Source organism: Carettochelys insculpta, chromosome 19 (assembly GCF_033958435.1).
Source record: "Carettochelys insculpta isolate YL-2023 chromosome 19, ASM3395843v1, whole genome shotgun sequence".
In the NCBI taxonomy this organism is placed as follows: domain Eukaryota; kingdom Metazoa; phylum Chordata; order Testudines; family Carettochelyidae; genus Carettochelys; species Carettochelys insculpta.
The window spans coordinates 25,441,711-25,462,820 of NC_134155.1; the positions used below are offsets into that span (position 1 = coordinate 25,441,711).

Below are 21,110 nucleotides of genomic sequence, written 5' to 3' on the forward strand. Positions count from 1 at the left end.
GACAAGCTCCCTCACCAAAAGCTCTTAAGAAAACTGTCATGAGATAAGAGGTACGGTCCTATCATGGATCAGTAGCTGGTGAAAAGATAGACAACAAAGGGTAGGACTGAACGGCCAGGGTGGAGAGGCATTCAGGGTGCAGGGTGGAGAGGTGTAACTGGTGATGTCTGCCAAGGGTCTGTACTGGGACCTACCCCGTCCAACATATTCATAAACAATCTGGAGAAGGGGGTAAAGAGTGAGGTGGCAAAATTTGCAGATGCTACAAAACTGCTCAATGTAGTGAAGTTCACAGCAGACTGAAGAGCTTCGAAAGGATCTTGCAAAACTAGGTGACTGGGCAACAAAATGGCAGATGAATCGATAAATTCCAAGTAATGTACAACAGAAAATAATCCCAAATACAGGTACAAAATTAGTTGCCACATAAGAGAAACATCTTGGAGTCACTGTCGATAGTTTTCTGAAAATAGCCATTTAATGTGCAGCAGCCATCAAAAAAGCAAGCAGAACATTAGGAATCATTAAAAAGGGATAGTGAATAAGACAGGGTATCTCACTGCCTCTATATAAATTCACAGTATGCCCACGTCTTGAATACTGCCTACAGACGTGGATGCCTCATCTCAAAGATGTCCTGGCATTGGAAAAAGTTCAGAAACAGGCAACAAAAATTATTAGGGGTTCAGAATGGCTGCCAGATGGAGAATTTAAAAACACAGACTTGCCAGCTTAGAAAAGAGGAGACCTCTGATAGAAATGGGTAAAATGACTGGTGTGGCGAAAGTGAACAAGGGAAAAGTTATTTGCTTGTTCCCATAGCATAAGAACTAGAGGTCACCAAATGACATTAATGGGGAACAGGTTCAAAACAAACAAAAGCAAATATTTCGCCATGCAACACAGTCAGCCTGGCCAGAGGAGGTGGGGAAGGCCAGGGCTTTAGCAGGGTTCAGAAAAGAACTAGATAAGTTCATGGAGGTTTGGTCCAGTCGATGGATATGAGCCAGGGTGGGTAGATATGGTGCCTCTAGCCTATCTGTCAAAAGGTGGGAATGGGTGATGGGGAAGGATCACTCGATGACTACCTGTTGTGTTCATTCTTCTGGGACACCTCACACTGGCCACTGGCAGAAGACAGAATACTGCGCTAGATGGACCTATGGTATGAGCCAGTCTGCCCACTCTTACATTCATACCGACAGTGGAGGTGTGCCCCTTGTGTCTGGAATCCCAAATGGGAGACCACTTATTTACCAAGGAGCGTGCAGCACTCACTTGTCTGGCTAATGGAGGGAATGATCAGCTGTGTACTGGATCTCAGAGGTGGGACCCACTGGGTCAGTCCTGTAAGTGTTAGATGGCTGTGGGGTTGCTGGCGTCTCTCACTCGAAGACTCATTTATTGCTATGTGGCAGCAGGAACCGCAGGCTGATGCTGCGGAGCACTGGGAAAGAATCTGCTTCGTGATGCAGTCGGATGGAGGCTGCCCTCTCTTCCTGCTTTGCAACATCAGTCTGGCCCAAGGAGCCGCCTGCTACTCGCCCATTACATCACAAGCATTTCAGACGTGTCTTCGGGTGGCCGCTGGGATCCCTGTTGTTCTGTCACAAAGAGGAGGCCCTTCCCTGGGGTAAGGGGCTGGTGAGAGGCTGAAGGCACTTCTGGCCGGTCAGAGAACAGCTACAGGTGGAGAGCACAGGCAGGAGGAGAGACCTGCAGCTCTGTGCCGATGCTGAGTGCGCGGACGCTGATTGAGGCAGGCCCCGCAGGACTGGGGCCTGCTCTGCTGTATCTGGAGAGGAGAGAGACGAGCGACAGTTCACCAGGGCAGCCTGGCAGCACAGGCTACGCAATGGCTCTCCCTCCCCAGGAGGGCCGCTAAGGATGCCACGTGTGTGGGAGTCTCATTCTTGGCCAGAGCTCCTGCAGGCGAGCTGGGGAACTACCTCAGCTCTTAGGGGTTTATGCCCTTGAAGGCAGCACCAGCAGGGTGCAGCATAAGGCTGGTCTGTTCCCTCCTCAGCAAAAACTGTCCCTGCAAGAGAGACACTGGCTCTTCTGCCAGCAGTTCTGCATCCTAGTGGTGCTCATCTGTATCCCTTCCTCTGCCTCCCAGTCGGATTCGGTAACCAGGCCAGTGCCTCTGGGCTCAAGGCTCAGGGAGTTTGTGGGAGGGAGAGAGGACTGGCTGATGGGAAGGGTGGGGACAGAGTGCATCTGGGGAGCCTGAGAGAGGTTTTGGCACACAGCTGTTTGCTCTGTATACGGCATGGGTTTTACAACTGGTTTGCACGTCTGCCCAGAGCTCTGGGTGCCTTCCACCACCTGAGCAGTCCTTTGCTTTTCTGGCCATCCTTCTAATCAGCCAGGGCCTTGCTGGCGACGCTGTGCCCACAACAGGCTGCAGTGCGCCAGACATACCCCACATAGTGAAGAGCCAACTTGCCCTTGCTCCGTTATTTGCTGTCTCTGTGTGTAACACACATTACTGGATTACTGCACTACGATTCTCTGCCACCAGAGCCTCAAGTGCCCACTCAGCAGAGCTGCCTCCCAGCTGGGGCTTCTTTCAGGTGACTCTCCACCAAAGGAATTTTCTGCATTTCTCAATCACGTTATTTCTTGCTCACCCTGGGTTGGCCAGGTCCCCGTTAATGGTCCCAACTCCTTCCACTTCCCCTCCCACTTCACTACAGCAGGTATTTGATAACAGCAGAGCTAATGCTTGTTCTCCCCAGGGCTCCTGATCATTTCCTTTCATTCCTGACTCTCCAGCCAGTTTTCCCTCCCAAGGAGCGTCACACCCACTGGGAGATCGTTTCAGCTAAGATGGGAAAGGCTCACACTTTATTCATGTCCACACCAGATAGTAGCTGCCCTCCCATTCTGAACCATCAGTCTCAACAAAAAATCTTTTGTCTGAGCTGATTTCCCCTCCTCCCCGCCGCCCCCAACAAATGCCGTTTCCTGTTCAGAGTTCCTGGAGTTTGCCTGTTTCCCTAGAACGAAACGTCCTTTTCAGTGCTATGCATTACTCATTTCTCCAAGCACAGAGCTGCTCTAAGAGGAAAAGATTAGCTACAAAGTTTTTACTGCTAGAAACTGTCTATCCAGCCCTTTTCCTTCGAACAGCCTGCTTCTCCGGAGAGAAGATTTAAGTTCAGTTCAGAGCATGGGTACATCTAAGTGGCTTGAGCCCTAACATAAGGGAAGAAGCTGCCTTGAAGTGGAATCTAACTCTACCGGACCTTGAGCAATCTGGAACTGAGAACTGAAAGTGAACTTACAAGATACATCTGGAACGAGAGCCCCATCCCTCATAAATATGTGCACTTTCGGGTCATGGTGGACATGTTGCTGACAGACTCCAGGATGAAATACTTACTGCAGGGCTGGTTCTAATGGCCTGGGAACAGGTAGAACTTTTTTATCATGGTCGTTCTTTCCTTTGTGGGCATCTGAGCAGGAAAGTTCTGAAAGGAGAGCTGTACCTGAGACAGGGAGGAAAGTCAGATCAGTTAACAATTCCAGGGGTCTGGCAGCCCTCTGAACACAAAACAATCCACTGGTAGGAAGAACAGACCTTGGATAACCCGGGGGGAGAAGGAATCCAGAGCAGGCTTTCCCCTGGGAATCTGAATAGGGATGACGACGGCCAGGGTACACCCTCTACCTCCACTAGAGCACAGGGGCGCTCAAGCCACCTCTGACACAACCAGCTCACCTCCTATGTATGTCAGAGCACATGCTGCCGTCGGTCACGGCACGCATGCCCAGGCTGCTCTGGCTGGGCTCCTGCGCACAAGGAACAGGCTGCAGCCACTAAACCGTTTTGGAAGGAACTCCCCAGGGCAGAGGCTCTTTGAGAGCTTGATGGTTCCATGGCCACTGGTGAGAGAGGAAGGAAGGAAAAGGGTGGGAGTGGAGGGGGAAGGGCACGTTCAAGAAGGGAGGGGGGGACCAGGGTTCCAGGTGGGAGAAGAGACGGATGAAGCCCTGCCCCACCAGCAGGCTTGGCGAGAACGGGAGAAGAGGGCAAGAGATCTTCGCCGTGGTCCCTTCCGGGCTTTGCAGTGTGAATTGCGTGAGTGACGTCGATGCTGAGAACATCCCCACGGCCACGGCCTGGCAGAGCTGCGCGTTCCAGCTGTATCGCAGGCGTGAGTGACTGGCTCTGTTCCGAAACGTGCATTACAGGGCCATCTCCGGAACGATGGCGTGAGTGGGGATGGATGCACTCAAACTCCGCCCCGAGGGCTGGTCCCAGGCCCACAAAGGGACTCCAGCACCTGCAGCCCAGTTGTAGGCACCACGGTGGCCTGCAGAAACTCACTTAGCACCTACGTTTCTGCTGGAAAAGTCTCCTAGATGCCTGTGTTCCTGCTGGGGACTAGGAGCCCAAATGCCCACCCCCCACCTTACTCTCAGCACTGGCCTCAGCCGGGCAGGGATAGACGTTCTCCACCTATGCTGCCGGGGGGGGGAACCATTCAGGAGGTGCACTCTGAGCACATCTACTTCCGTGCAAAGCAGCTGGCGGCCCAGGAAGATCCCAGTTCAGTTCCCCCTCTGCCTGAGGAGGAGACAAGGTTAGACCAGGGCGAGCGCTCTGCGCCCTAGGGTCACCCACACTCAGCTCCCATTCGGTAAGTTGCGCATGATGGAGTGGCCGCCGCCTGAGCGAGGAAGGAGTCCCACGTCAGACTGTCCCAGAGCAGCGCACTTTCCACCCTCTCCTAAGAGCCGGGAGCCCCTCTTCCCATCAAGCAGGCCAGGGTCTAGCTCCTCCCCGGGCGGTGCCCCGACACGGGACTGAGGTTCTGAGGGAGAGACAAATTCCCTGATTTTAACCAACGTCTCTGACTTCAGTTCCAGCTGCTGCTGGGAAGGCTGCAATCCCCCTCTCCCAGCCCGGCCTGGGCTGTCAGTGTCCACTGGGGGCTTCAGCTTCACCCCCTCACCAGGCCAGACCCTCCCCCTGCTATTTTTAGTGAAAGTCAGGGAGCAACCACGAACTCCTGTGATTGTCCTTTGCTTTGTTCTGTCTCAGGGCTTTTACTAAAGTACCTGTGGCAGAACCTGAGCCTTGGTTAGGAAGGAAGATGCTTAAACAGACCTGGAGCCCGTTCTCCCGACAATGAGCGCTGGCTGATTTGCCTGAGCAACCAGAGTTCCTCATGGGGTGGTCCCTGCTGCAGTGCTGCTGAGCATTGGCAGGGGGTAGCACTGCCTGTCACCCAGCAGGAGGGACAGTCACCAAAGCCACCCCACCTTTCGGAAGATCTCCTCCAAGGGGAAGTGCCAGGCATTGGTCCGGAGCTGCTCTATCAGGCGAGTGATGAAGACGGAGCCGGTTTTTGGACTTCTCCAGGACACAGTGTCTGTGGGAACAAAAGGCTGTTACATACCCTGGGGCAAGGCTGCTTCTCTTCTTCCCGGCTACAGCCGACACCAGACAAGAGGGGGAAGGGGTGACGGGGACTGGCAAAGAGATTCCCCGTTCATGGGGCAGCTGGGAGTTCTCGGCCTGGCGGCAGTTAAGCAAAGAGAAGAGGGCACAGCTGAGTGGTTCTGCAGGTCAGGGAGAGGGACAGGCAGGGAGGCTGCTCATCGGCAAGTGAGGCATTTCCACAGACAGGGACCCTTCCGCAGCTCAGGCCAGAAGGGAAAGCTCTCCAGACAGGGAGGGCAGAGAGGGAGCCTGCCCAAGCAGGGGAGGGGCTCTGCCCAGCTACAGCTGGGAGAAGACTGTGGTTTGCCTTAGCTATGGGAGAGGGGGACAGTGTGCACCTGAGGGCTCTGCAAACAGGACCCCTTGTGGGGCTGGTGGAATTACCACTTGAACTGTGGTTTCTTCAAGGCAGGACGGCCACAGATGCGGGAGGCCAGGGAGCAAGCCCCAGCCGTGAGAAGATGCTTGGGAGGCAATAGGTGGCCACTCAGCTACAGGGCCGTTATGAGCACCTGGGCCAGTGCTTTCCTCCACTCAGTCCTTCCATTTCCAGGGCTGGCAGAACACCCTGCCAGTGCAGCCTCCTGCAGACAGTGTCAAAGCAGCCTCCTCTGTGCAGCAAACGTGCCAGGCTCGTTCCAGGGACCCACCACTGCGTAACCTGCTTGGGGAACTGCTGCTCCTGCACAGCCCAGCCACAAACCACCACCCCAGAGTCCCGCATGGAGCCCATCTCGTCTCACTGAGCCAAAACAAACCGTTCACAAAGAGAAACCTGATCTTCATTTCAAGCCTGCAGGTGTCTCTGCCCCAACTGTCCCTTGTTAACTGCTCTCAGGGGAAAAGGTTGGGGCTTTATCTCCAGGCTGAGTTTGTTTAGCCTCGGTTTCCTGCCACTGGATCTCACAAGTGCCCTGCTCTCGGAAATCTGCTCCCTGCAGAGGTACAAAGGGCACATCAGCACTGGAGCCAGCAGGGTGATTTCCAGCCATACCCCTGGGAACTCTGGTCAGGGCTGCACAAGCGGCAGGATGGGCTGGGCCCAATTTCATACCTCATGCGTCAGCAGCCTTGTAAACAGAGCACAGTGAAATACAACGGAGAGGACAACAGCAGAACCGCTCTGAGTCTCTGCTTATCGCAAAGGGGCCCTCACCTGCTGGGCCTCCTGGAAAGGGCTTCCCACTCTGAGTCACAGATCTCCTGCAGGAAATCCAGGTGTGGGTACCGCACCTGCTGCCCCAACTCGAGCCACTCTAGTGAGCCCCTTTGCAGACCTTGATGGCAGCAGTGGCTGGGCAGCCAAGAGACCTCGAGAGACTGTGAGTGCAGCCCCCTGGCTACAGGCACAGCCAGGAATGGGCTTCTGGCCTTCCTGACTCCCGGGCAGCTGGGGGAGAGGCTTGTGCTCCAGCATCTCGGCTCTGCTTTCCAAAGGGGCCTCCAATGCTCCTGGCTGTGCAGTGTTTGGCCGAGGGGAAGCATGGCAAAGAACCGGCCAGCAGTGCTGCCAGCTGTGCTCACTGCGGGGGTCCTTACTGCCAAGCCCAGAGGCGGGTGTTGACCAGGACCCCTGCTGGGCAGGGACCAAGCCGAGATCAGCTAAGCCAAAGTCACGGCATCTTCCCCAGGCTGCTCGCTGGCGGGGGTGGGGGGGTGGAATCTCCAGCATCTCCTGCCCACCCACCGCCTTGGCCAGAGATGGAAAGGGGACATGATCAGATGGATGTGCAAGGAAGGGGGCTCTAGCGCTGGGTTCTGGAAAAGGGAGCAGCCGGGTGACTGGGGGATACTGGTGCAGCAGTCAGGGGATGCTCTGGGACCTGGCCAAGAGACGTGCCTGTGGAAACAGAAAGAAACGAAGAGATTTGGAGATGCTGAGGAAGACCCAGCAGAGCTGGAAATGGCTGGCTGGGCAGCCAGGGAGAGGGTGGAGTCAGATACAGCCACTGGGCGCAGGCCTGCGTGGGGGCTGAGGCTGTCGTACGTGGTGGAGAAGGGGAAGGTCTGGGAGGGGAGAGGAGGAGAGGTGTCTGGGTTCGGCCATGTTCAGGGTAAGATGGCAACAGGGCACGTGCAGGGAGAAGTCAGAGAGCCAAGCCAAGAGGTGGGATTGGATGGCAGGAGACAGGCAAGGCAGGGCGAGAGCTGAGGCCTGAGAGACGCTCTGGAGAGCGAAGGGAAGTGAGCCAAGGGCATAGCCCTGCGAAGACACAAGAGGGCCCAGGGGCAACCCCACCAAAGGGCTTATGTTCCAAGGGCATGGGAGCAGAGTGCCTCAGGCCCAGCGCATGGCTAGGAGGGCAGGCCACAGCAGAGGCCCTGTGGGCTGACCGGGAGGAGGCCGTTAGAGGCTAAGGTGGGAGCAGCTCCGCAGAGCAGAAGCGGGTTGGGAGGGTGTGAGGGACTGGGGGGAGTACAGGTGAGACTCAAGCTGGATGTGTGTGTGACAGGCAGAGCAGCTCCCAGCCACTAAAGACGACCCCCTGGGGCTGTAACCTAAGCTGGCAGGTATCAGAGAGGTCACCGTGTTAGTCTGTAGCTGCGACAACAACAAGAAGTCTTGTGGCACCTTATAGACTAACATATTTTGAAGCGTAACCTTTTGTGGGCAAAGACCTGCTTCATCAGATGCTGGGCTGGCAGGTAACACCTCTGACCTGAACACAGAGCAGGGAGGAGCCCAGCTGGGTTTGAATCAGAGGCAGAAGTTTGAAGCTGGGGGGAGAGGGAGCTGGAAGGCAGCCAGCCTGGTGAGGGGAGGAAGCTACACCCCAGAGGGGCACCCCTCAGGCTCTTCTCCCCAGGACGGGTTGGAATGACTGTCTCTGCTGGCTGCACTGACACCTCTGTGCTGAGCTGGGCCTCTGTCACCTGATAAACTTCCTGTTCTACCTGCTGATGAGAGTCACGGCTGCCTGCAACGGGGTGCAGAGCTTGGGGACCCCTGAACTCCACCACACTGGTGTCAGTTGTGGGATGCACTGCACCCACGGATGAGCTCCCTGCAGCGACTGACTGAGCGCAGGAGAAGGAAGGCGCCTCACAAGAGCCAGAGGTGGAAAAAAGTGATTTTTGGGAGCCTTGCAGTACTGCAGCTTCTGCCAGGGAGTGGATACCACGGGAGACGGCACGGAGGTGGATTCTACCCAACTCCTGAAGGCAGACCTTGTGGGGCTGTGAAGAGAGAGGGGCCTGCCTGTGGGGAAGGTGACCAAGGCCCAGCTGATTGCCCAGCTGGAAGAAAATGACCGATCCGGGGGGCAGATCCTGTCCTGGCAGGAAGTGGCCGGTCACCCGCTGGGAGTGTTTCAGATTCTCAGACAGGAGCGGGGGCTGGACGCCATCAGGCAGACGCGGTGCCCACCAGGTCGTGCTCAGCTAGCGGTGGTCCATCACGGGCGAAGTCCCCCGCGGCAGAACTGTGACGGCTGGAGCTCGAGGTGCGATTAAAGGAACTGGAAGCCCAGGAACGGGAGAGAGTGCAAGCACGAGCGCCAGGAACAGGAGAGACAGCGGGAGGAGAGAGAGCGAGAGCAAGAGCACAAGCGGACCATGGCACAGACGAGATGCGAAGAGGCCCCAGCTGCAGTAAGTGGGGACAGGGACAGGCGGCTCGGGGTGACCAGTCACTTGGAGATGCGCGTGATGGTCCAGCGTCAGGACCCAGGGGACGTGGACAGGTTCCTTACCTTCTTTGAGTGAGCCCGCCAGTTGCACGAGGTTCCCCCAGCCGAATGACTCCAACACCTCACCCCCTTGCTGGGCCAGAAGGCCGCAGCGGTGCTCAGCCAGCTGGTGGGGCTGCAGCCTGGGGACTATGAACGGTTCAAACAGGCCCTGCTGCATAAGTTCGGGTTGACTCCTGAGATGTACAAGAAGTTGTTCCAGGAGGCGCAGAAGAGGCCAGAGGAGACCAATGTAGACGCAGTCTCCCACCTGATGCAACACTACCAAAAGTGGGTGTTCGGGGTGGGAGCCCAGTCCGTAAAGTACCTGGTCAAGCTGATGGTCCTGGAACGATTCTTTGAAATGTGCTCCCCTGACCTGAGGGTGCGGCTCAAGGACCGGACGCCAGGGGATCCACACAGCGTGGGGAAGCTGGCAGATGACTTCACAAACAGCCAGGCCAGGTTTGAAAGTGAACCCCAGAAAGAGAGGGCGTCCCAGAGAGACCGGGAATCTCAGAGAGACCAGTTCGTGGCTGTACAACAGAGGGGACCACCTCTTGGGCGAGCCCAGGAAAGAGGGGGTGGCCACTCACCCCCCCAGAGGGCCAGCCAGAGCCTGGACAGAGCAGCCGGCCCAAGGGACTCAGCAAGACCTGGGCTGTTATCGCTGTGGGCAGAAGGGGCATAGACAGGCCCAGTGCCCCAAGTTCGCAGACAGGTTGAGCAGGCCGGGGGGTCATGGAGTCAACTGGGTGGAGTCCCAGAAGCCAGAGGGGCTGGTGGCCAAGGCGGGTGGTGATGACAGGGTGTCTTCAGCTTGGACCAAGCCCGCCCCACAGACCAGCTCCTCAGGGGGCCCAAATGCTCAGAGGTCAGTTTACAGAGTGGGGGCAGCAATGCCTCTGCGGAGCGAGTGTTTCACACCCCTCGAGGTGGATGGGAGGAAGTCTATGTGGTTCTGGGACACAGGCGCTGACGTGACACTGGCCCGGCCTGGGGTGGTGGCACGGGGCCAGATGATGCCCAATTCCCACCTGACTATAACGGGAATCGACGGAACACCTTTCAAGGTGCCCATGGCGAGGGTGCACCTGAAATGGGGGGATAAGGAAGGCCCCAAGGAAGTGGGCGTGCACAGCCATTTGCCTGCTGATGTACTAATGGGGGGTGATCTGGAGAACTGGCCAGGTGAACGCCCTCGTGCCTTTGTCTTGACCCGCGGCCAAAGAAAATGAGGGGTGCTCTCCCCAGGTTCAGGAGTAGATACCCAGCCAAAGCCACAGAAGCCACAGGGGCCAACCTTGGGAGAAAGGGGGCCCCCAAAAACCAGGTCTCACAGGCTGGTGGTTCTGGAGCCAGGCAGAGAAGGGGAAGCAGCTTCCGCCCCTGCCCCGACCGAAGAGTTCCAGGCAAAGCAGCAGAAAAACCCCGTCCTTGCAGAAGATGAGGGAACTGGCCAGTCTCAGCCCAGCTCCACAGCTGGGGGAGGGCTCCAGGGAGAGATTCCTGTGGGAGAAGGGATTCCTGTACCAGGAATGGGTTCCCAGATGCAAAGCAGAGCCATGGGAGGTCCAGAGGCAACTGGTCGTTCCCCAAAAGTACCGGCGCAGGCTGCTGTACCTAGCCCATGATGTCCCACACGCAGGACACCAGGGGATCCACCGCACCAGGGAAAGGTTGTTACAGAACTTTTTTTGGCCTGGGATCTTTGCAGCGGTCCGTCTATATTGCCTGTCCTGAGATCCCTGCCAGAGGGTGGGGAAAACCCAAGACAAGGGGAAAGATGCCCCGAGGCCACTGCCCATCATAGAGGAGCCTTTCCAGAAAGTGGCTACGGACATAGTGGGACCCTTCAGCAAGACAACGCGTTCTGGAAAGAAATATATTTTGGTGGTGGTAGATTTTGCCACACGATACCCAAAAGCAGTGGCCCTGACCTCTATCGACGCCGACACCGTGGCGGATGCACTGCTGTCCATTTTCAGCAGAGTGGGGTTCCCCAAGGAGGTCCTCACAGATTAGGGGTCCAACTTCATGTCGGCCCTGCTGCAAAGCTTGTGGGACAAGTGTGGGGTCCGGCACACCTGGGCCACAGCCTACCACCTGCAGACCAATGGGCTGGTGGAGAGGTTCAATGGGACTCTGAAGCAGATGCTGAGAACCTTCATGAATCAAAACCCCCATGACTGGGACAACTATTTACCCCACCTGCTGTTTGCATACAGGGGGGTTCCCCAGGAATCCACAGGGTTCTCCCCATTTGAGCTGCTGTATGGAAGGAGGGTACGGGGACCCCTGGACTTGCTCGGAGGAGAGTGGGAGGGGACGGCCCCTCCTGAAGGGGAGTCAGTGGTACAATATGTACTGACCTTCCGGGAAAAACTCACTGAGCTCTTGGGCTGGCCAGGGAGAACCTGTCCAGGGCCCAAAGGAAGCAAAAGGTCTGGTATGACCGTAACGCCCGGGCCCGAGCCTACGCCACTGGGGACCAAGTGATGGTTCTTGTACCTGTGCAGCGGAACAAGCTGAAAGCTGCTTGGGATGGCCCCTTCAAGGTCGTCAACAGATAAACGAGGTGAACTATGTGGTGCAACAGTCGAACCGGGCCCACAGCCACTGGGTCTATCATGTGAACATGATGAAACCTTACTGGGACAGAGAGAACTTGGTGCTGGCCATGTGCAGACACTGGGAGGGGCAGGGGGATGATCCCTTGGTGGATTTGCTCAAAGGGACTGGAGCCGGCTCCTTGCTGGAGTCTGTTCCCCTCTCAGACCAGCTGACCCTGCCCAGCAGACGGAGATCAAGGAGGTGTTGCATTCACACCAGCAGCTGTTCTCTGACAGACCCGGACGCACTGACCTAGCTGTCCACCAAATAGAGACAGGCACCCACGCCCCTATCAAGTGTGCGCTGTTCAGAGCCACAGGGAAGACGGCTCAGGACATAGAGCGGGAGGTTGAAGACATGCTGGCTCTGGGGGTGATCCAACCCTCCTCCAGCCCCTGGGCCTCTCCCGTGGTGTTAGTCCCTAAAAAAGATGGGTCTGTCCGGTTTTGTGTGGACTATCGCAAGCTTAATGCCATCACTGTATCAGAAGCCTACCCCATGCCCAGGTGCGACGACCTCTTGGACAACCTCGGGGGAGCCTGTTACCTCACCACCACAGACCTCACCAAGTGCCATTTGACGAAGATGCCTAGCTCAAGTTGGCTTTCACCACCCCTGTGGGGCTCTGTGAGTTCCTGGTCCTGCCCTTCGGCCTCAAGGGGGCCCTGAAACCTTCCAGCGTCTGGTGGACCAGCTACTGAAAGGGATGAAGAGCTTTGCCCTGGCTTACATGGACGACATTTGCATCTTCAGCCAGACGTGGGAGGACCATGTGTCTCAGGTCAAGCAGGTGCTGGACAGACTTTAGAAGGCTGGGCTGACTATCAGGGCAGGGAAGTGCAAGGTGGGGATGGCTGAGGTGACCTACCTGGGCCACAAGGTGGGCAGCAGCTGCTTAAAGCCAGAGCCAGCTAAAGTGGAGGCTGTCAGAGATTGGCCAACACCCCAGACTAAGAAGCAGGTCCGGGCCTTCATTGGGATGGCGGGGTACTACCGGAGGTTTGTGCCCCACTTTAGCTCCATCGCAGCCCCCCCTCACAGAGCTGTGTAAGGAAGGCAAGCCTGACAAGGTGGTCTGGACCAAGCAGTGCCAAGAGGCCCTCTGCGCGCTGAAGGAGGCTCTGGCTAAGGCCCTCATGCTGGCAAATCCAGACTTTGACAAGCCCTTCATGGTGTCCACCGATGCCTCAGACATGAGGCTGGGCGCTGTGCTAATGCAGGTGAACGACAAGGGGAAGAAACACCCCATCGTGTACCTGAGTAAGAAGCTGCTGCCCCGGGAGCAGAACTACGCAGCCATAGAGAAGGAATGTCTGGCCATGGTGTGGGCACTGGGGAAGCTGCAGCCGTACCTGTTTGGACAGCATTCACCGTGTACACCAATCACTCACCCCTGACCTGGCTGCATCACATGAAAGGGGCCAACGCCAAGATCCTGCGGTGGAGTCTGCTCCTGCAGGACTACGACATGGAGGTGGTCCATGTCAAGGGGAACACCACCAACACAGCCAATGCCCTGTCACACAGGGAGGGCCCCGAACTTCCCCAGGTCACTGGCTAAGTGACCCCACTCAGTTCGGTCTGGGAGTGGGGGCAGTGGATGTGTGAGACTCAGGCTGGACGTGTGTGTGACAGGCAGAGCAGCTCCCAGCAGCTAAGGATGACCCCCTGGGGCTGTAACCTAAGCTAGCAGGTAACACCTCTGCCCTGAACAAAGAGCAGGGAGGAGCCCAGCTGGGTTTGAATCAGAAGTGGCAGTTAGAAGCTGGGGGGAGAGGGAGTTGGAAGGCAGCCAGCCTGGCTAGGGGGGAAGCTACACCCCAGAGGGGCACCCCTTGGGCTCCTCTCCCCAGGATGGGTTAGAATGACTGTCTCTGCCAGCTGTACTGACACCTCTGTGCTAAGCTGGGCCTGTCACCTAATCAACTTCCTCTTCTACCTGCTGAGTGAGAGTCACTCCTGCCTGCGGATGGGGTGCAGTGCTTGGGGACCCCTGAACCTGCATCACAGAGGGACCCCAGGCAGAGCTCTGTAGGTGTCCCAGAACTGCCCCCCCCATCCCTGGGCCTGCTCCCTGGCAGCCAGTTACCTGGTGTTGTGGAATGGAAGCAGAGGAAATCGCTCTCCACGTGGATTTTGTGAACAGCATCATCTTCTAGGCCTTCAGGGGACTGTGGCGTGAGGCTGGAGCCGTTGGCAGGGGCCTCTGCAGAGTCACTCACCCACACGTGTCCCTGGGTCTCTGGGAAACAGGTGCCAGTTAGGGCCCACAAGCAGCCCAGGCCTTCCCCTGCTCACCCCTCTTCCAGTGGCGGCCCTTCCCGCAGTTATGCCCCCTGCCCCGTCCCAGGTGCAGGCTCACCCCCCCGGCAGGCCTGGATGATGATCACTTTGGGTTTGCCCCGCAGCGCCCGGCAGCTCTTGTTGTTGAAGGTGCTGTAGATGGTGTCAATGGGAAGGATGTCTGTGGACCCGTCCTGGCTCTTGGTCCCGCACAGGCCAGCCCTGACACCATGAGACATGAGCACCAGGAAGGTGCTGTCCGACGTCTGGTGCTCCTCCCGAGCAGCAAACCGCTGCAGAGTCTCCAGCATGGCCTGAAAGTGACACAGGGTCAGTGCACAGCAGCCAGGAGAACCAGTGCTCCTCTGGAGAGCCCCACTAGAGTGAGGGATGGGGGGACATGACCTCCAGGGCAGCAGCCAGCGACCTCTCAGATGGAGATTCCCACCCCAAAGAGGGCCTGGCAGGGGGGATCCAACGTTCCCCTACTGCCCGCTCCTAGGAGAAACCCACCCCAAGATCCCTGCGTGGGAGAAATGAGTTAGGGATGAGTCAACCCAAGGTCACAGTATCTTCCCCAGGCCCCTGGGACCATCCCTAGCAGCTTGGGGAGATTCTGTACCTGGGAGTGTAAGTTGTGGCAGGTTTCCACCTTGTACCCCAGACCTTCGAGAAGCCTCTGCATCCCACTCACATCCACGTCAGCCCCGGCCCTCCCGGGGAGATGGTCAAACTCAATATTGGAGATGATGAGGGCCAGGCGGGTTCGCATCCCCTTGGCCTGGATGGGATATATCTGTAAGAAAGGAAAAACCATGCTGGGCCAGCCACACCATAGCCCTCATTTTGGGGGCTGGGTGCACAAGGCAGGATGGAGCCCTGACCCAGAGGGAGGCTGTTACCCACATCTCCAGAAGAGAGACCACGCCTCGAATGAGCAAGAAGCCCCCTTCTGCTCCATGCCCCTCTGCATCCCCACAAGGAGCCCGTCACATGGCCCCAGATGGCGGGGGGTTTCTGCAGAGAAAGAGGGGTTCCCCCAAGTACTCTCACCTGGGACCGTTATTGAGAGGAGAGAGCCTAAGTCATCCTGAAGGGTATAGCCCAAGTTTACCCCAGCGTCAAATAATCCTGCCCACACTAGGGCCACCACAGCCAAAGCTGGGCCGGGTCTGCATAGCCAGGTGGTGGAGAATGGGGGGTCTCAGTGGAGTTCGGGTCAGTTCGGGGAGCATTCCTGCCGTGTCAGGATGTGGGGCGGTTCTAGGGGCTGTGACCAGAGTGAGGTGCAGAGAACCCTGGAAAGCATTGCCTCGGGCCGGGCTCCTGCCTCCTGAGCGTTTTTAGGGGCCCGTGAAGGAGGAGGAGGACGATCTCGGTCTGGCTTTGCAAAATCAAACTGCCTGCGACTAGTCACTGCTGCCTGGGCCCTGCACAGAGCAGCTCGTCATGCCTCACGAGTCCCAGAGCAGCTCAGCTTCTCCTGGCAAAGCAACCGTCCTAGGGAGGGCTCAGAAAGATCCTGCTGCTTCCCACCCCCCAGCCCCTCCCAACATCCAAGGGATCGCATCAGCCACCCGGGCCACGGTGCTGCTGTCAGGGCCTCACAGCTACCTGGCAGGAAGGGGCAACTTGCAGTCTCTGGGCTGCTAAAATCAAAGGTCATCATGTCGCTGAGACCAGCCGCTTCTGCTCTGGCTCCGCTCTACAGGGACAAAGGTGCAGAGCTAGGGCGTGAGGTTGTCAGGGTGGCAGTTCCCACCCCGGTCCCTTGGGACCCACAGGGGTGCAAGGAATCTGTCTGCACACGGGGGAGGCTGTGCCCAAGCTCCGGGCTCTCTGCCCTGCACACCAGACGGGGAAACCCAAAGGGAGCAGGACAGAGCACCTCCTTCGCGTCCTCCCTCTGGATCTGCCGGAAGTCCTCCAGGGGGCAGGGCCTGATCCAGTCCTCGCATGGCACTGGCTGGGTGTCTGCAGCGGACCCTGCGTTGTTCTTCCCAGGGGCTGGCGACGGCTGTGACACTGGAGCCCCTGCATCAGCTGAGAGGAGCAGTTAGTAACTACCCTGAAATCCCCACAGCAAAGCTGAGAGGGGCCGCAGCCTGGTGACGTGGCTGCCCTCCCTGCTGCCTAGTGCAATGTGGGGGCTGTGTGGGCACAAGCCACTGCCTTCTGGGGGCTGGGATAGGCCGAGCCCTGGCTGTGCAACTGGGGGGAGGGCCCACGTGCAGCGGAAACAGTCCCTTCTGCATGGCCATGCAGAGCCTGGGCTGCCACTGTCCATCTGGGTGTGCCGAGGTCACGGAACATGGTGGGCAGGCTCAGGGCAGCCCTGCCCCGTGGTGCTGTGGTAAGAGGGCAGCATCTCCCGCTCCCTGAGCAACATCTGCGGCCTGGCTCAGCTGCCGCCAGCCAGGTCCCAAGGGGAGAGCGCACAGCAGGACACTCATGGGGCTGTACTAGCACCTTAGCCACTCAGCCTTTTGCTGATGCCCAGCAGGGTGGGGTCTCCAGCTGCCGTTGGGACCTGGGGGCTCAGGGAAACCCAGTGCAGACAAAGCCCCTGGAAAGAGCAAGGGCGCGTCCATGGCATTGGTTCTGCCATTCTGTGCCCAGTGGGTAGCATGGGCCTTGGCCACAGCTACTGGGCTTTGTGGCTGGTTTAACGACCCTGTGCACAACACACCCCGCTGGAGGGGGAGAGAACCCTGCACGCAGTGGGGCTCCCAAAGATCAGTGCCCACGTGAGAACCTGGCCCAGCCCAGCAGGGGCCCACCCGGGTGTGCCTCTCCACCGAGCCTGGAGAAGCAGCCCTGCGTCGCCACTCACCTGCCGGGGCTGCCAGCCCCAGTTCTGCGGCCAGGTGCGCATCCCTGCAGCAAAGGTGCTCGATGAATATTTCGCTGGCTCTGGCTCCCTTTTTCCGCACCCCATCAATCAGACATCTGGCTTGGTCGCTCTTCGTGCTGCGGCCCTCACTCACCATCTCCACTTCCGCCTCATTCAGCACCTCTCTCCCCAGCAGGTCGTCCAGGAGGTTGTTAATCACGCCTTTGCTCACACGCTCCACAAACCTGGTCCGCACGTTGCTCAGCTTCTGATCTGTAAGAGCAGGCACATGAGCCCCTGGGCCCTCCCCCCAGGCCCAGCCAGCCCTCAGGGTGTCTGTATGTGGCCTCGGTGGTGCCAAGCCCCACATGCATACCCCGGGCACACCATCACACGGGGGTTGCACTAAGGGAGCTCTCATAGGGACCAGCCGAGGGCAGCCACATCCCACAGGCAGGACTTCATGTATGCCCCACACATCCCCTCACACAAAATCCACCCCCGCCTCCACTCCACCAGCCACCAGCGCAGGCCCAAGAGCACACAAGCTGGGCCGGCTCGTTAACGGGGGACATTTTGGTGAGGTTGTCGTTTTGTCTTCCAGCCTCGCAGCTTTCATTAAAGTGAGTCCATGGCTGTTCCCAGCCTGACGAGAGCTGCAAGGGGTGATGTGTCCCAGGCACACAGTGTGGGGTGAACTCACGCCTCCCAGGACAATGGTGCGAATGGCAACGTCCTGAACGGATTCACATATGAGTCAGGGCTCAGGTCAAATCTCACCCAGGCCGCCGGTGGTCCTAACAACCACTTTCCCTCAGGGTAAGCAGCTAGAAAGCTCCCGTGGGGACCCAGCACACTGGCTCAGCCCAGCCTGTCAGGGAGCCAGCTCTGAGGTGGGGGGCCCGAGGTGCGGGGCAGAGTGTGTGGCCGAAAGGCACAGCCCAGCAGAGCTGCGAGGTCTGCAGGCTCCCCATGGAGATATACAGAGCAGGGAGAGGCTGAGGCTGCACCTAGGAGGGCTTGAGGAGAGGCCCCCAGCCCCCTCCGCCAGGGGACCGCCGGGCAGTCACTACGCTAATGCGGCCGGCACTCACTGAGACAGTGCTGGCTACGTGGGCCGAGGCGGGTGCCACTACCTCGCCCCAGGGGAGGATCCCTCCCAGCCCTGAGCAAGAGACAGGCCAGGGGAAAAGGACCAAGAAGCAGGCAGCGTGGGGGGTGGGGGGTCTGGCCCTCTGGAAGGCAGGTTGGGGTGGGTGAGAGGAGAGTTGGTCTCATCTGGCGGGTGTAGGCAGTGACGCTGGGCTGGTCCCATCCACGGGGTATGGAAGGTTGGGGAAGGACACAGCAACCTGCCCCAGAGGAGGTGGCAGAAGCATCAAGTCAGGCCCCAGGGAAATGGGCAGTGATGTGGGGCTGGCCCCTGCTGGAGGAGGGCTGGTTGAGAGGGGAGTTGGCCCGGTTGAGAGGGGAGTTGGCCCAATCTGAAGGTAGTGGGCTGGGATAGGGGGAGCTGGTCCCATCCAGAGAGAGGGGCCAGGATGGGGAATGAGGGGGATCTGGTCCCATCGGGGGGAAGCAGACAGGGATGGCAGGGCTGGTCCCAGTCAGTGTGAGCGGCCCGGTGGAAGATAAGGAGAGTCTGACCCTAGGCAGGGAGGCAGTGATGGGGGGCGCTGGCCCCAGGCCGGGGATGCAGAAGGGGGGGAAGGGGGGGCACTGGCCCCAGACGGGGGGGAGATGGGGGGCAGGGGGAGATGTGGGTGTCTGGCCCCAGGCGGGGGGGAGATGGGGGGCAGGGGGAGATGGGGGTGTCTGGCCCTGGGCGGGGGGGCAGGGGGAGATGGAGGTGTCTGGCCCCGGGCGGGGGGGAGAAGGGGGGGCAGGGGGAGATGGAGGTGTCTGGCCCCGGGCGGGGGGGCAGGGGGAGATGGGGGTGTCTGGCCCTGGGCGGGGGGGCAGGGGGAGATGGGGGTGTCTGGCCCCAGGCGGGGGGGAGAAGGGGGGGCAGGGGGAGATGGGGGTGTCTGGCCCCAGGCGGGGGGGAGAAGGGGGGCAGGGGGAGATGGGGGTGTCTGGCCCCAGGCGGGGGGGAGATGGGGGGGCAGGGGGAGATGGGGGTGTCTGGCCCTGGGCGGGGGGGCAGGGGGAGATGGGGGTGTCTGGCCCCGGGCGGGGGGGAGAAGGGGGGGCAGGGGGAGATAGGGGTGTCTGGCCCCGGGCGGGGGGGCAGGGGGAGATGGGGGTGTCTGGCCCCAGGCGGGGGGGAGAAGGGGGGGCAGGGGGAGATGGGGGTGTCTGGCCCCAGGCGGGGGGGAGAAGGGGGGGCAGGGGGAGATGGGGGTGTCTGGCCCCGGGCGGGGGGGAGAAGGAGGGGCAGGGGGAGATGGGGGTGTCTGGCCCCGGGCGGGGGGGAGAAGGGGGGGCAGGGGGAGATGGGGGTGTCTGGCCCTGGGCGGGGGGGCAGGGGGAGATGGGGGTGTCTGGCCCCAGGCGGGGGGGAGAAGGGGGGGCAGGGGGAGATGGGGGTGTCTGGCCCCGGGCGGGGGGGAGAAGGGGGGGCAGGGGGAGATAGGGGTGTCTGGCCCCGGGCAGGGGGGCAGGGGGAGATGGGGGTGTCTGGCCCCAGGCGGGGGGGAGAAGGGGGGGCAGGGGGAGATGGGGGTGTCTGGCCCCAGGCGGGGGGGAGAAGGGGGGGCAGGGGGAGATGGGGGTGTCTGGCCCCGGGTGGGGGGGAGAAGGAGGGGCAGGGGGAGATGGAGGTGTCTGGCCCCGGGCGGGGGGGCAGGGGGAGATGGGGGTGTCTGGCCCCGGGCGGGGGGGAGAAGGGGGGGCAGGGGGAGATGGGGGTGTCTGGCCCTGGGCGGGGGGGCAGGGGGAGATGGGGGTGTCTGGCCCCAGGCGGGGGGGAGAAGGGGGGGCAGGGGGAGATGGGGGTGTCTGGCCCCGGGCGGGGGGGCAGGGGGAGATGGGGGTGTCTGGCCCCAGGTGGGGGGGAGAAGGAGGGGCAGGGGGAGATGGGGGTGTCTGGCCCCGGGCGGGGGGGAGAAGGGGGGGCAGGGGGAGATGGGGGTGTCTGGCCCCGGGCGGGGGGGAGAAGGGGGGGCAGGGGGAGATGGGGGTGTCTGGCCCCGGGCGGGGGGGAGAAGGGGGGGCAGGGGGAGATGGGGGTGTCTGGCCCCCGGCAGCGGAAGCGCCCGAGGCCGGGCCCGGCACGGCCGGCAGAGGCGCCGCTCACGCCGCGGGGACCCCGCCGGGGCCGCCACTCACCGGCCATCGCCTACGGGAGCCGGGCCCGGGCCGAGCCGCCGCCGCGGGCTCGGTGAAAGCGAAAGCGGCCCGGCCCCGCCCCGCCCCGCCCCGCCCCCGCCGCGGCAAAGGCCCCCCCCGCCGTCCTCTCCCAGCCCGCGGCCACGAGGAGCTGCCCGGAGCCCCGCCCCGGAGCGCCGCGCCCGGCCCATGGCAGAGCACAGCCGGGCAGCGGGCTGGGTCCGGCCCGGCCCGGGCAGCTCCCGTGTTGGAGCCTCCAAGACAAGAGGACGGGCCCGCCGGGGGGTCTGCACCGGCAGCCGCCCGTTAGCGCAGGGCCCGCGGCCGCTCCCGCTCCGGGCTCCCCAGCTCGGCTCTGCCCGCCCCTGCCATGAGCGCTGCGGCAGAGGCAGGGCCCTGGCTGCGCCGGGACGCAGCGGCCCCGCTGGGGGGGAAGGGGGGCCGCGCTCGCTGGGGCTTCTGTAGGCAGGCTCGTGTGCTGGTTTGCGGCGCCCTCGCAGCCGCGCTGCCTGGGCATTGGTTACGCGGTGCTTTGCCCCTCTCCCTCACGCCCAAAGCCGGAGCTGCAGGGTGCACCGGTGCACCCAAGGGAAGTGGCCCTTGACAGGGCGGGCTCGGCCTGCCCTAGAGGATGCTGGGTGCGGTGTGTTGCTCAAGCTCAGTCCCTTCAAGTCTTGGCTGCTGCAGGACACCACTTCCCTCTATTCTGATTCACGCCAGTGCCCGTCTGTTCCACCACCAGCGTGGGTGGAACCAGCCCTGCTTCCACCACAGCCACACAGCCCCAATTATTTGACAGTTGCCTGAAGCTCCCCCTGCCCCGGGTGCTGCTGCCTGCCTCTGCCCTTTTCCCACAAGCACAGGCCAAATCTCACCTAGTCCCTGAATCCCCAGAGCCTTGGTTCAAGTGGGAAACGCGGCATCCAGCGCTCACTCCCTCCCACTGCAAGCTCAGCTCTGAGCTGCCGCCGGCTCTCCTGGGGGACTG

The 21,110-nt window shown here is 60.4% G+C and overlaps 1 protein-coding gene across 1 annotated transcript; it reads right to left on the reverse strand.

Moving 5' to 3' along the window:
• Positions 1-456: 456 nt before the first annotated feature.
• LOC142023131 (caspase-1-like) lies at positions 457-20,200 on the reverse strand. The gene is made up of 9 exons (XM_075013761.1): positions 20,123-20,200; positions 16,853-17,125; positions 15,908-16,062; positions 14,642-14,815; positions 14,099-14,333; positions 13,826-13,978; positions 5,275-5,384; positions 3,389-3,494; positions 457-1,795 (listed from the first exon to the last, which is right to left on the reverse strand). Exons 1-8 carry the CDS (start codon positions 20,127-20,129, stop codon positions 3,402-3,404), a joined length of 1,200 nt encoding a protein of 399 aa, XP_074869862.1. The 5' UTR covers positions 20,130-20,200; the 3' UTR covers positions 457-1,795; positions 3,389-3,401.
• Positions 20,201-21,110: the final 910 nt, after the last annotated feature.

Excerpts from the sequence above, each read along its gene's own strand:
- LOC142023131 (XM_075013761.1), bottom strand. Across the intron at positions 14,816-15,907 it reads AGAGGGAGGACGCGAAGGAG|ATATATCCCATCCAGGCCAA; the intron begins GTGCTCTGTCCT and ends CCTTTCTTACAG. Across the intron at positions 14,334-14,641 it reads GCCACAACTTACACTCCCAG|GCCATGCTGGAGACTCTGCA; the intron begins GTACAGAATCTC and ends TGTCACTTTCAG.